Source organism: Aethalodelphis obliquidens, unplaced genomic scaffold (assembly GCF_003676395.1).
Source record: "Aethalodelphis obliquidens isolate GAN/ISIS:26980383/991018 unplaced genomic scaffold, ASM367639v1 scaffold133, whole genome shotgun sequence".
Lineage (NCBI taxonomy): Eukaryota > Metazoa > Chordata > Mammalia > Artiodactyla > Delphinidae > Aethalodelphis > Aethalodelphis obliquidens.
In genome coordinates, this window is record NW_020838077.1 from 1,044,212 (window position 1) to 1,056,786 (window position 12,575).

The window sequence follows — 12,575 nt, forward strand, 5'->3', positions numbered from 1 at the left end:
CATCATTTATTTACGATGGCCATGTTCCTCACGCTAACATAAGCGATGTAAACATACGATCTTATTTATTCCTCCTGTCTGCTCTGTAACCTTGGTGCTATTAAGATATTAGCTGGGCTCAGCCAGGTTACTTAGCTTGCTCAAGGCACACAGGTAGGGAGGTGGGAGGCCATAATTTACACTCAGATCTGTGAGTCTCCGAGCCGTGCTGTCCAACAGAAATACAATGTGAGCCACGTGTACAAATAAAAGATTCCCAGTAGCCATATTTTCAAAAGCAAAAAGTGAAATTAACTAATATTTTATTTAGCCCCAAGTAGTATCAATATGTAATCAGAAAAAATTAGTCATGAGACATTTTACACCCTTTTTATTTGGTGTTAAGTCTTTAAGAAGGGACATATTTTACACATACGGGACCAGCCACATCTCAGTGCTCAGCAGCCTCGTGCAGTTGGAGGCTCTTGTGCTGGACAGTGCAGCTCCAGGGGCTGCACTCTTTGGGGCAGAGGGGAGGTGATGTACAAAATAGTTGGAGTGGAAAGGGAGCGAAACACGGTGGGGTGCTGATCCTCCAGTGGGAGAACGGAAGGAGATTTCCTTGGTTTTATCCACAGATGAAGGTGAGTGGATGAAGAACCATGGCTGTTTGATCATTGTCTTGGCTGGCAGTTCAGGAAGGGCACGGGCTGGAAGCCAGGAGACTTGGATTGACCTAGCCTTGCAACTTTCTAGGTCTGTGACCTTGGGGAAGTCACTTTACCTTTCAGTTTACTTTTCCTGTAATCATCTCCTGCCCCCGAGCACTGTTTTCAGATTGGATGTAATAATATGAAAATACTAAGCCTTAGATAAAAGTGGTTGAACCTGTTTATCTTTCTGATTAACTGAGTTTTCTAAATTATATCAACATTGTGTTATGCTTTCTCGCCTTCTCCCCGCTGCAGTTAAAAACTAAAATTGAAGTACAATGTTACCCAAACTCCAGTGGGGACACAGGCACTGGGAGGTGGTGGGGGGGTAGGAGTTTAGGAGAGACCAGCCAGAGTCGAGGAGCTGAGACAAGGAAAGGAGGGCGGAGGAAGGGACCCGGTGAGTGACCATCACACCTGCGGCATCCGAGCAGAGCCCCCGGAAGTCAGCATCTCCCACTCCGTCTGGACTTTGCCACTGTGTGCACACCTCGAAGCCAGAAGTTTATGGCTCCCACCTGCTCAGCCAGACAGGAAGCAGCGTCTCCTCCCCAATTCCCCCCACCCCACTGTGGTCAAGGGAGGGGTTCCAGGAAACCCCATCTCCCTGTGACCTCATGGTGTACTCTGCTCCCCACCCCAGGAGCCGGAAGGACCAGAAGGAGTGGAGAACTGGATGACGGGGCCACTGTTGGGAAATGCTGGGTAATTTGAGATGCCCTGGAGTTTGGACCCACTCAGCTGATAGGTGGTGGCCAGGACTCTGGGAAGCACAAGAGGTGGAATCAGGTGGCTCCTCTGTCCAGACACTCCTGCCTTCCCCTCTCTCAGCCTCTCATTCCTTTCCCTCTGTGACTCATAAAAGTGACTCCATTTCAGGGAAAGAGGATTCATGTGGACTGAGACAGAAGCCTCAGTAGACGGGCTGGGGAAGGCACCATGATGCCCTCCACCCCCTCCCACAAAGGGGCCGCCTGTTCTGAGTGCAAAGGGCCCCTGGAGGATGCAGTGACCGCCACCTGTGGACACACCTTCTGCTGGCACTGTCTCCCCCCACCCTCCCAGATGGGTGCCCAGCCCTCCGGCAGGGTCCTGCTCTGTCCCCTCTGCAAGGAGAAGAAGCAGACCGAGACCCTCTTGGTCCCCGTGCCCCTGGGCCCTCTGGGGGAGACTTACTGCGAGGAGCATGGTGAGAAGATCTACTTCTTCTGCGAGAACGATGCCGAATTCCTCTGTGTGTTCTGCCGGGAGGGTCCCTCCCACCAGGGCCACGTTGTGGGCCTCCTGGACGACGCCATCCAGCCCTACCGGGTAAGAAAGGTAGGGTCAGCTTGGGACTGTTTGAGGCAGGACAGTACCCCAAGGTGGTGAAGGGAATAGGGCGGGGATCTTCATGAAGGGCACAGCTTCCACATCAGGGGACCCCAAGGCTGTTGGGACCCTGGGGCAGTCTCAGACTGAGGGGGACGTGGTTCCTTCCACTTGGATGCGTGGCCTTTCACGTCTTGGGGAAATTCAGCTCCAGCCCTGAGAAGACCTTGCGGTGACGGAGCACAGAGAATTGTAGCCATGGCTTCACTCTCTAGGGAAGGAAGGAGAGCAGGCTGTCCTGCAGGTCATGGGCAGGGTGGCCTTTGTCTCCCTGGATCCAGACTGGATATGGGGTCTAGCAAGGCCCTGACTGCCGGAGCTCAGAGGGAAGATAGGGATGGGGAAGGCATCCAACGAGCACTGCTCTTCTTTTTGAGAAAGGGAGGTGTGGCAGTACAGCAGCCCATCTGGTCTTGGGGACATTATGCACTCCTGTCTGCCCCTCAGATCTCTCTCTTGTCACTCAGTCACCAGGTCTGGAAGTGGCCTCCGCAGAAATATCTCTCATCTTTCCCTCTGCATTTCCCCCACTGCCGAATCCAGGCTCTCACCATCTGTCACCCAGAGGCTCCAACAAGGTCCCTGTCTGCATTCTTACCTTTCCCCTCACCCTCCAATCTGCTGCGAGGCAGAGCTTCCCAAAACACAAAGCCCGTAATGTCGCTGCCCTGCTCACAATCATTTCGTGGATCCCTAGTGCCCAAAGAAATCTCAAGTCTTTAGCAAGGCATTCAAGGCCCCTTGGAGTCAGGATCCTGCCTTTATCTGTCAGCCACCCTGCCCGGGCACCATGTGTCCAGACAAACTGACCGTTATGTACCTGCTGTTTGTTGAATTAACACTCTTTCCTGCTTCTAATACTTTTCACATGCAGTTCCTTCCTCCTGGAAAGCTCTCCTCTCTCCTCTTTTTTTTTTTTAGCCATTTTACCAATTTTTAAGTGTACAGTTCAGAAGCATTAAGTACTCTCCTCCCCCTCTCTTACCCAACTGGAAATTTATCTTTCAAGGTCCACTGTAACCGGTTTCTGCTTTCGACAAATTTCCCTTGTCCCTACAGGCAGAATTGTCCCCTCCACTGTGCTCCCATCTCACTGTGTGCACACCTTGATTATTGCATTTGTCCGTTTGTATTTTTTTTTTAAACAAGTTTCTTTTTTTAAAAATTTTATTTATTTATTTATTTATGGCTGTGTTGGGTCTTCATTTCTGTGCGAGGGCTTTCTCTAGTTGTGGCGAGCGGGGACCACTCTTCATCGCGGTGCGCGGGCCTCTCACTCTCGCGGCCTCTCGTTGCAGAGCACAAGCTCCAGACGCGCAGGCTCAGTAGTGTGGCTCACGGGCCTAGTTGCTCCACGGCATGTGGGATCCTCCCAGACCAGGGCTCGAAGCCGTGTTCCCTGCATTGGCAGGCAGATTCTCAACACTGCGCCACAGGGAAGCCCTGTCCATTTGTATTTTAATCACTTGTGACCGACTCCATCTCTAGAGGGTGGTCTTTTTTTTTCTAATTTATTTATTTTTATTTGTTTATTTATTTTATTTTTTGGCCGTGCTGTGCAGCTTGTGAGATCTTAGTTCCCCGACCAGGGATCGAACCCAGGGCCCGGGCAGTGAGAGCACCATGTCCTAACCACTGGACCGCCAGGGAAGTCCCGATGGTGGTCTTGTAGGGACAGGAACTGGGCCTTTTTCACCTTTGAATTCCTCAGCACTTAACGGTGTGCCTGGAACATGGTAGACAATTAATACCTGTGAGTTGAATTATGAATTAAGCCGCCTCTTTCTGCCCACTCTTCTCTCCACAGGACCGTCTCAGGAGTCGGCTGGAAGCCCTGAGAATGGAGAGAGATGACATTGAAGACATGAAGAGTCAGGAAGACCGGAAGCTCCAAGTGCTCCTGGTAAAGGCCACATTACTGGCCACCTTCTCCTTTGGGGGTTTTCTTTTTTTTTCTTTTCTTTTTAATTAATTTTCAACTGTTTGATTTCTATTTGGTTGTTTTCCAAATATGCTTTTTCAGTTTTCTTTTTTTTTTTCTCTTTCAAATTAATTATTTTTCCTATTATTCCCATTGTCTTTAAACCTTTTTTAAACATATTTCTAATATCTGAAGTTTAGGTGATGTTTAATTTCTTCTGACCCTTCATCCTGTTAGCTTATTTTCTTGTGAGCTTTCCTTGCGGTTCTCACATTTGGGGATCCCACATCTGGGATGTCTCCAGTCAGCACCTTTCTTTCTTTGTTCCAAGCGGGCAGGGTGGATGGTCCAAACAGCAGTGAGGGCCATGTGATCAGCCAGTATCTGGAAGGAACACTGGCTTCTCAGTTTGATCACTCCTCTGGATCCTTCTCTTGTTTACTTCTGGTCCTAAGAAGTTCCCAAATTTTCCCATCAGCTCTGTTGGACGTTTTAAGGATTCCTGTAACTTTTGAGAGTTTTTAGTTGTCTGCATTAAATAACTTTTGGGAATATATATAATTTTGTTCTAAAACATCAAAAATCCACCTAGCATCCATGAGTAAAATATTTCACACGGACATTTGTGACAGAACAGTGGCTTGTAAGAAATCCCTATTTTCTTCATTTAGAACACCACTCCCCCCCATATATCATATGATAACGTCGTTATTTGTAGAGTGTAACTATTTTCTTAATTCTTGAAAGTGTTTTTATGTTTTGCACAAATTTCTGAAGTGATAATCCTCCACTCTAATGAATAACACATGTACATGGCCAGAATTACTGTTTTTCTTTACTTTCTTGTAAGGGTGCATTTTTCTCCCCCAACTCCAGTTTTATTAAGGTATAATTGAGAAATAAAAATGCATATGCTTAAGGTGTGCAACATGATGTTTTCACATATGTATACATTGTTTCCTGTAACATTAAGGTAGTTTTGGTAGAATTAGGTGAATTTAGTCTTTTGTCTCTAGTTTCAATGCTTCCTCCTTAGCACTTCTTTAACTCTGTAAAAGTAATCTCAGTTTGGATTTTCTGTCTAGTGCAGTAGCTATTTAAAATGATCCTAAGTTCAATTTTCATACAGCTAGGTAGTATTTATTGGTTATACATTAACTGATGGTTTTTAAAATTATTATTCCCAGTGCTGAGAAAATATGACCTGTAGGATTTCATAAAGTTAATGGCACATTTTTTAGGCCTAAAAGCTTGCAATGTTAAATAATGTTTTCTGAAATATTAAGTGTTAAATAATATTATTTGAAAATAATAATTTAATTTAATAACTTAATTATTATTTGAAAATAATAATTTTCAAATAGTATTTGAAAATTATGTCCATACTCCATTTAGTGCTCAAAAATGCATTTCATAAGTCTACCTGTGTAGTCAAACTTCAGAATAAAGTTATTTGACACTTTATTTGTTTTTAAAATTCACTTTATTTAAACAAAAACAATTTATCCATTTCTCCCACTTGGAAATACCCATCTAGGGGTTTTCTTAACAGACTCTGGGGAAGCCTGTTGTCTAGTATCCGTTGCCGAGCTGGGAAGAACGGGCTGACTGTTCTTATTCACCTCCCTGCCTCGGCAGAAGGGCATTTGGGGTCAAGGTTATGGAATCCCAGAACATGAGAGCGGGAAGTGGTTCTGACATCTTCTAATCCCGGATCCGTCTTGCCAGCCATTATTTTTCAGAGCAGAAAATTGATGTCCAGAAAAGTGCAGCTCCCAAGGTCAGACGGCAAAGCCGTCTCATAATGAAATGGTTAGAACCTGGGTCTCTTGACCCTTAGTCCATTGCTCTTCCCATTACAGTCTGTCCGCCTGAAAGCATTGCCTTCAGATAGGATGCTTGGGGCCAGAAAGTGTATATCAGTGTCTGCATTCCGGTACTGACCACAAGGCTGACCCCGAGGACAGTAGGTTGATGGTGAGGCGATATCTGCCTCCCGCCCATCTCTTCTCTCGTGCTACAAAATTTTCCGGGAGGAAATCCACAGTGTGGGAATTTCTGGTCCCTTGACCAAGGAGACAGAGTTTGGGGACAGGAAGATGTCTCCAGCATCCCTCAACTCCCATCAAAATATGCCCTGTAGATGGCGACCTCGGTGGCTAAGAACAATGCCACACCATGCTCTAATCACAGCTTCCTTTCGCTTCAATTGCTCTCTAAGAGATCATCTCCACCTGACTCTAGGGATGGTATGGAAGGGTTAGGATGGTATTGCAGATGTGGAAGGATGTTTGAAAAGTTCAACATGGCTCTGAGAGTATAATGTGCATTATTATTAGAATCTCTAGGTGAGACAAGAGCATCGCCCTCATCGTTGGTAAGTTTATCGTGACACCTACCTCCTTGTACCACAGTATTATTTGGGAGAATGAATCTTGGAACTAGTTACTCCTTATCCCTTTTAATCAAGTTCATAGATGATCCTCTGGGAACCCAGCTCTGTGAGCTTCTCCCTAACCAGGCCTGTCTTTCTACCCCTCGTAGACTCAGATTGAAAGCAAGAAGCAGCAGGTGGAAGTGGCTTTTGAGAGGTTGCAGCAGGAGCTGGGGGAATATCAGCATCTCCTGCTGGCCAGGCTGACGGAGCTGGAGCAGCAGATCTGGAAGGAAAGGGACGAGTATATCTCGAAGCTCTCTGAGGAAGTCGCCCGGCTTGGAGCCCAGGTCAAAGAGCTGGAGGAGAAGTGTCAGCAACCAGCAAGTGAGCTTCTACAAGTGAGAGACAGCCCACCAGCTCATGGGAAAGGAGAGGGAGTCCACAGGAAGGGGACACCATACTGGGGGCTGGAAGATGCTGGAGAAAGACAGGAAAGGGAAGTGGAGATTACTTCTAATGAGAGGGACTGATGGTTATTGGGTTCCTTCGGCCCAGAGAGGTTACGGAGATGTAGTCCCAAAAAGGTTGGATGACTTTCCCATGTCACGCACCATGGTCATGCCAAGGGCTTTGGAGTGAACTTTGTAGTCAAGGGCTTGAGCGTCAGCTCATCTAGCTGTGTGACATTGGCAAATCTTGTAACCTCTCTAAACATGGGGATAATCATAGCACCTCCCTCATAGGGTTGTTGCAAAGACCGTGAAAAAACAAATTCATGCAAAATGTTTAGCGTAGTCTCTGCTTCACTGAAAGGACTCAGTAAACAGTGCCTGTTGTGATTATCATTATATTATCCTGTTTCACATCAGGTCTGGCTGATAACTGAAGGCCTGGTCCCTGCTAACCACCATCTCCTAATTGTTGGAGGCAGAACACACTCCTAGGATGAGGCTGAGACAGAGAAAGCAGCTCAAATGAACTGACAACACAGTCCCACATTAGTACGGAAGCATGATGTAAATTAACAGTCTGATGAGTAGGGAATTAGAAAGATCACCTCTCTGGAGGAGGAGAGTTTTGAGCTGATATGCTAAGGAAGAAAGGATGTGCAGAGTCCCTGATGGGGAGGATGTATGGAAACTAAGTGTATCTTTTTCTTTTGTAGGATGTCAGAGTCAACCAGAGCAGGTAGGGCCCACTGCCCAGTCCCACCTGCTTTACACTTGACCTTGAGACTGAAGAGGGAGGGGCACTCACTGACTCCCCCCACCCCGCCTCCACAGGTGGCTACTCAGAAAAGCAAAAGCACTCCGACAGATACACTCTCTCATCCACTCATACATAAACAGCCCCAATTTACTAAGGTTTGTATTCTAAGGTTCCTTTTAAAACTGATTGTTTGGTATTGGGGACGTACTTTTTTCCCTGAGAAGTGAAGTTAAAAATAATAATTACATTAGGCTGATCCAGGAACATTTTATTTAATCCCTGAAATTATTAGAGCTTAAGTCAGTATTTAACACCGTTTAAAATGTCAGTCTAAAAAAAATAATAAATAAAAAATAGCCTAAGGGGAAATATTTTGTATAGAATATGATAAGCACAAAACTTGGGAAGACCAGTCTGTTCTTTCAATCATTTTTCCCACTCAACTTTCCAATTTCTTCAAAATTTCAAATGCTACAATAAAAGGACAGCAACCAGCAGCTGAGAGGCATTACTAATAGCAGGGCTCCGTTCCTTTCTAAGCATCAGCAGTCTGCCGTGGGCTGAGCAGAGACACAGCAGCTAGGGAAGACTTCTCATATACTGCGTGCCCATGTATGTGTAGGGGGGCTGAACTCAGCTGTCCATGAATCAGGAAGTTCTCTAAACATACTTTCAAAGAGTGTCAGAGATTTAGATCTAGAAGGGCCTTCAAGGTCTTCTGGTCGGGTGAAGAACCTAAAACCTAGAGGCGAAGTGCTTGCTCCAGGTCACACAGAGACTGACAAGCAAAGACTGAGCTGGAACCAGAATTGAGGGCTTTTTCACTGCAGTATAGGATTTCTTTCATCTCCTTTTTTCATCCCTGCACAATCTCTTTCCCTTTGTACTGGACAGCACAACAAATTAGAAAGACTGTGTAAGGCTGTTTTTCAAATGGTACTGTACCGCCCTCTAGAGGCTAATGATCTCTTCCCTCTTGGTCCCCACAGGTCCATTCTCTTAAAGCACCTACCTCTAATTCTTGAGGAGTGGTTACCATGTGCTCCTCTTACGTCCAGCGGAAATGCTCTTGCTTTAGCAGCTACACATGTCCAGCAAAGATAAAGGGATGATGCTCAATCTAATTATTCACCACAGATGCCAAGATTCTTTAGTCTGATTTTAGCCTCATTGGGTCTGGATGACCCAAACGTTATTTTTGGAATTAGAACCTAACTGGTTACCAATTTGTCTGCAGGTATGAGATGAAGACTTTTGTGAGTCCAGAGGCCATTTCTCCTGACCTTGTCGAAAAGATCCGCGATCTCCACAGGAAAATACTCACCCTCCCAGAGATGATGAGGGCGTTCTCAGGTAAACAGGAAGGGGCAGCCGCTCTCCCCATTCCCATCAGTTGCCCATCTGCCTTCCATCCAGCTCCATCTTTCCCCACCTTCCAAACCTGGCTCAAGACATCTTCCACCTCTTAGGCCCTCCTTTAGTGATCCCCCTCTGCCCAGGGAGACCATTCCCTCGAGCATCTCCTCTCCCCAAGGACGGGCACTGCACTGAGAGGCAGGAAGGTGAGGACTACATCTCTTTCATAGCAGAAGCCGAGCCTTCTTCTGTCCCTGATGTCACATTGTTCCCAGACCACACCACCCTTTTGGGTGCCTATAAGAAATAATAAGTCACAGATCTTTCTATTTTTGCTTCCCTCAGAAAACTTGGTGCATCATCTGGAAACAGATACAGGTAAACACTTGGGGGCTTCGGGAGCCATTCTTTCCTTTATCCGTTTGTGAATTCATCCTTTCAATCCAAGGCAGCAAACAGAGCAATTAAAGATATGAACTCTGGAGCCCAATTGCTTGGGTTCTCTTTGCTCGTTATGAGACACTAACAAGTCATTAAGCCCCTTTGTCCCAGTTTCTTTATCTATAAAATAGAAAATATAATAGTACCACCCCACAAGTAGCTGAAGATAAATGAATTCATGTATGCAAAAAGCTTAGTATGAAACCTGGCACATAGTAAGTGCTCAATTAATATTAGTTACTTGTATAGATATTATTGATTCAAAAATATTTATCAAGCGCTTGTTTTTTTTTGTCCAGCATTGTGCTGGACTCTTTATTGACTTGGACAAATACTGAACAATTTTTAAAATAGCATTTACTTTTAAATTGGTGCTTAATTTAGAAACTATTCCCAAAACACCATCTCATTCTGCTTCTCAAATTAATGTGCAGAAAACTCACCTGGGGATCTTGTTAAAATGTGGATTCTGATTCACTAGGCCTGGGATGGGGCCCAAGATTCTGCATTTCTAACAAGCTCCCAGCAACAGCGGATGCCCCTGGTCCATGGACCTCACTTTGAGAAGCAAAGCCTTATAGCACAGCACCACTTGCAGGTCAGGTAGAGCTGTCATCTTCTGCCTCCTGGAACAAAAGGGGGAACTGAGGTTCTGAGAAGCCGGGACAATGGCAGGCTGCACAAGGCCGGTGCTCCTTCTGCCTCGCACTCACAGCACACGTGCTGTAGGGGTATTTTTTTGTGCTGCCAGCTCTGTTGATGGCCACGCCTTCCTCCCAACAGGGGTTGTCACTCTGGACCCTCAGACCGCCAGCCAGAGCCTGGTCCTCTCCGAGGACGGGAAGTCTGTGAAGTACACCCGGCGGAAGCAGAACCTGCCCGACAGCCGCCTGCCCTTCGAGGGTCTCCCGGTGGTGCTGGGCTCCCCCAGCTTCTCGTCGGGGCGCCACCGCTGGCAGGTGGAGGTGCAGCTGGGGGACGGCGGCGGCTGCACGGTGGGGGTGGTCGGGGAGGAGGGGATGGGGAAAGGGAAGCAGGGTCTGAGCGCCGAGGAGGGCGTCTGGGCGGTGATCCTCTCCCACCAGCAGTGCTGGGCCAGCACCTCGCCGGGCACCGACCTGCCGCTGAGCGAAATCCCGCGCCTCGTGGGCGTCTCCCTGGACTACGAGGCGGGGCACTTGGCCCTGCTCAACGCCGAGACCCAGGAGCCCATCTTCACCTTCACCGCCTCCTTCTCCGGCAAAGTCTATCCTTTCTTCGCTGTCTGGAAAAAAGGTTCTTGCCTTACTTTGAAAGGCTGAGGCTTAGCCTCCGAAGTGCGGTGCAGCGCCCGGGGATCCAGCTCCAACCCCTGGGCGAGTCGTCGTGCCCAAGACTGCGGGAGGACACAGGATCTCCGTCCCTGTGGCTTTGTAATTCTTTCACTTTATTTATCTTATGTCCTTCAACTCCCTGACGTTCCTGGTCCCCTCTGCTGACGCTCCCGCCTTCTGTGCACCTCCGAGTGGAGAACCAGAGGCAGGCGAGGCTGTGCCCAGGACACCAGCAAAGCTGGGGAGCCAGTAGGTTTTTAAGAGGAAAAAAATCTAAAAACTGTTTAAAGCTTCAGAATAACCGTCATGGGAAAAAGCAGAATTTTGTGGCGTTTGCACTAATTTTTTCAGTTGCCTGTTTTTATTGGGGCTTACACATGGAGGTACTTCCACCTTTACAGACCTTAGGGCCTCTTCATCCAGCCCTGGGTGCACCCAGGTCACCTTCCTGTCCGCTCGTTTCTCTTTCTCACAGAGAATGTCCTAATTAAGTGCGCCACCCACCCAGACGCCTGCGTTTCATGTGTCTAATCAGTGCTGATGGGGCTGAAGGAAAGGTTTAAAGCCAGTGGAATCTCTGTGACCTAGACACATCCTGCCGGTTCTTTTACTCAGGACTTGCCTGAGGGCAGTCTAGCCAGATCCCATTCTTCAATAAAAGGAGGCTTGTGTTCAGTTCTTAACTAACCTCTTAAATATTTATTATTGTTACTGTTGTTACTATTATTGGACACAGAAACTAACCACACATTAAAATACCTTCACAAAGTATGAATCTCTGTAGTGATGATTCTCACACCACCTCCACCCTTTCTGATTCTAGCTCTCTTTCAAGTTTAACACTTACATTCCCACCCTCCCACCGCAAGCTCCGAAAAAATCTACATTCATCCCCAGTCAGGTTCCCTCTAGTATAGATCTACCTGCACGATTACCTTTTGTGTAGTATGAGCCCTGCTCCTGAAGTGTGGGGTCAGATGGCTTAAAGATACTCTAAGCGCAGGTACCATATGTGAATTTCATTACAAAATTGTAATACGAATCACTGGGATGTGAATAATTACCCCTAATTTAACTGAGCAAATAGAAGTCCTTGATACAAATGAAGCCAGAGGTATTAGGGTTTCTTCTGTCACCTTGTGTGACAGGCAGAACCATGCTGTGTTTAACCCAGAAAAAAATCAAATTGTTTGGTAGTCCAACCTAGTAGTAGTAGTAACAGTAGCAGTATTGCCTAATGTTTATTATAAAAGTAGTATATACTGTACTCCTGGTTTTAAAAAGATTCAAACATTTTCAAAGAGTTAAAAGTCCCTCTCTCCAATTCACTTACTCTTATCACATCTTGTAGGTAACCACTGGTAAAACATTTTTGTTTATCCTGCCAGTTTTGTAGACAAGTGTATTTAGCTTTCTTTTTTTTTAACAGGTATGAGATTATACCATAAATACTCTTCGCAATCCTCCCCCTCAAAGAAAAACGATATGCAGCACATGCCTCATTGTAACACTTGTCAAACATTACCCAAGTCAAAAGTTATTTTTCAAAAATACACATCTTCCTTTGAACCTTTTAACAAACCTGTGAAATACAGAGGACTTACTTTGTTTTTCTCGTTCTGTGGTTGAGAAAACTGGCACAAGTTAAAGGAACTTGTCTGACAGGTTTCCCAGCTGGTCTTTGTAATCTTCAGGAAGTGGAATCCAAAGGTCCTGGTCCTCAGTGCCTCAGTCCAGTGACCTTACGAAGAAGCTCAGACTTTCCAAACAGACAGGTCATATGGGGCTTTGTTTCATTTTCTCTGCCCTGAGCTAGTGTTTTTGTCAGACAAGACTTTTTGGTTGAGTATGAAAGAGAAAAAACAAATGAACGACTTACGCTGTATCTCCAAGCC

The 12,575-nt window shown here is 46.3% G+C and overlaps 1 protein-coding gene across 1 annotated transcript; it reads left to right on the forward strand.

The window, feature by feature from the left end:
* The first annotated feature begins 1,634 nt into the window (after positions 1–1,634).
* TRIM15 (tripartite motif containing 15) lies at positions 1,635–11,414 on the forward strand. Its single transcript, XM_027099596.1, has 7 exons — positions 1,635–2,003; positions 3,871–3,966; positions 6,529–6,759; positions 7,527–7,549; positions 8,808–8,923; positions 9,272–9,304; positions 10,151–11,414. The coding sequence occupies exons 1-7, from the start codon at positions 1,635–1,637 to the stop codon at positions 10,666–10,668; spliced, it is 1,386 nt and encodes a 461-aa protein (XP_026955397.1). The 3' UTR covers positions 10,669–11,414.
* Positions 11,415–12,575: the final 1,161 nt, after the last annotated feature.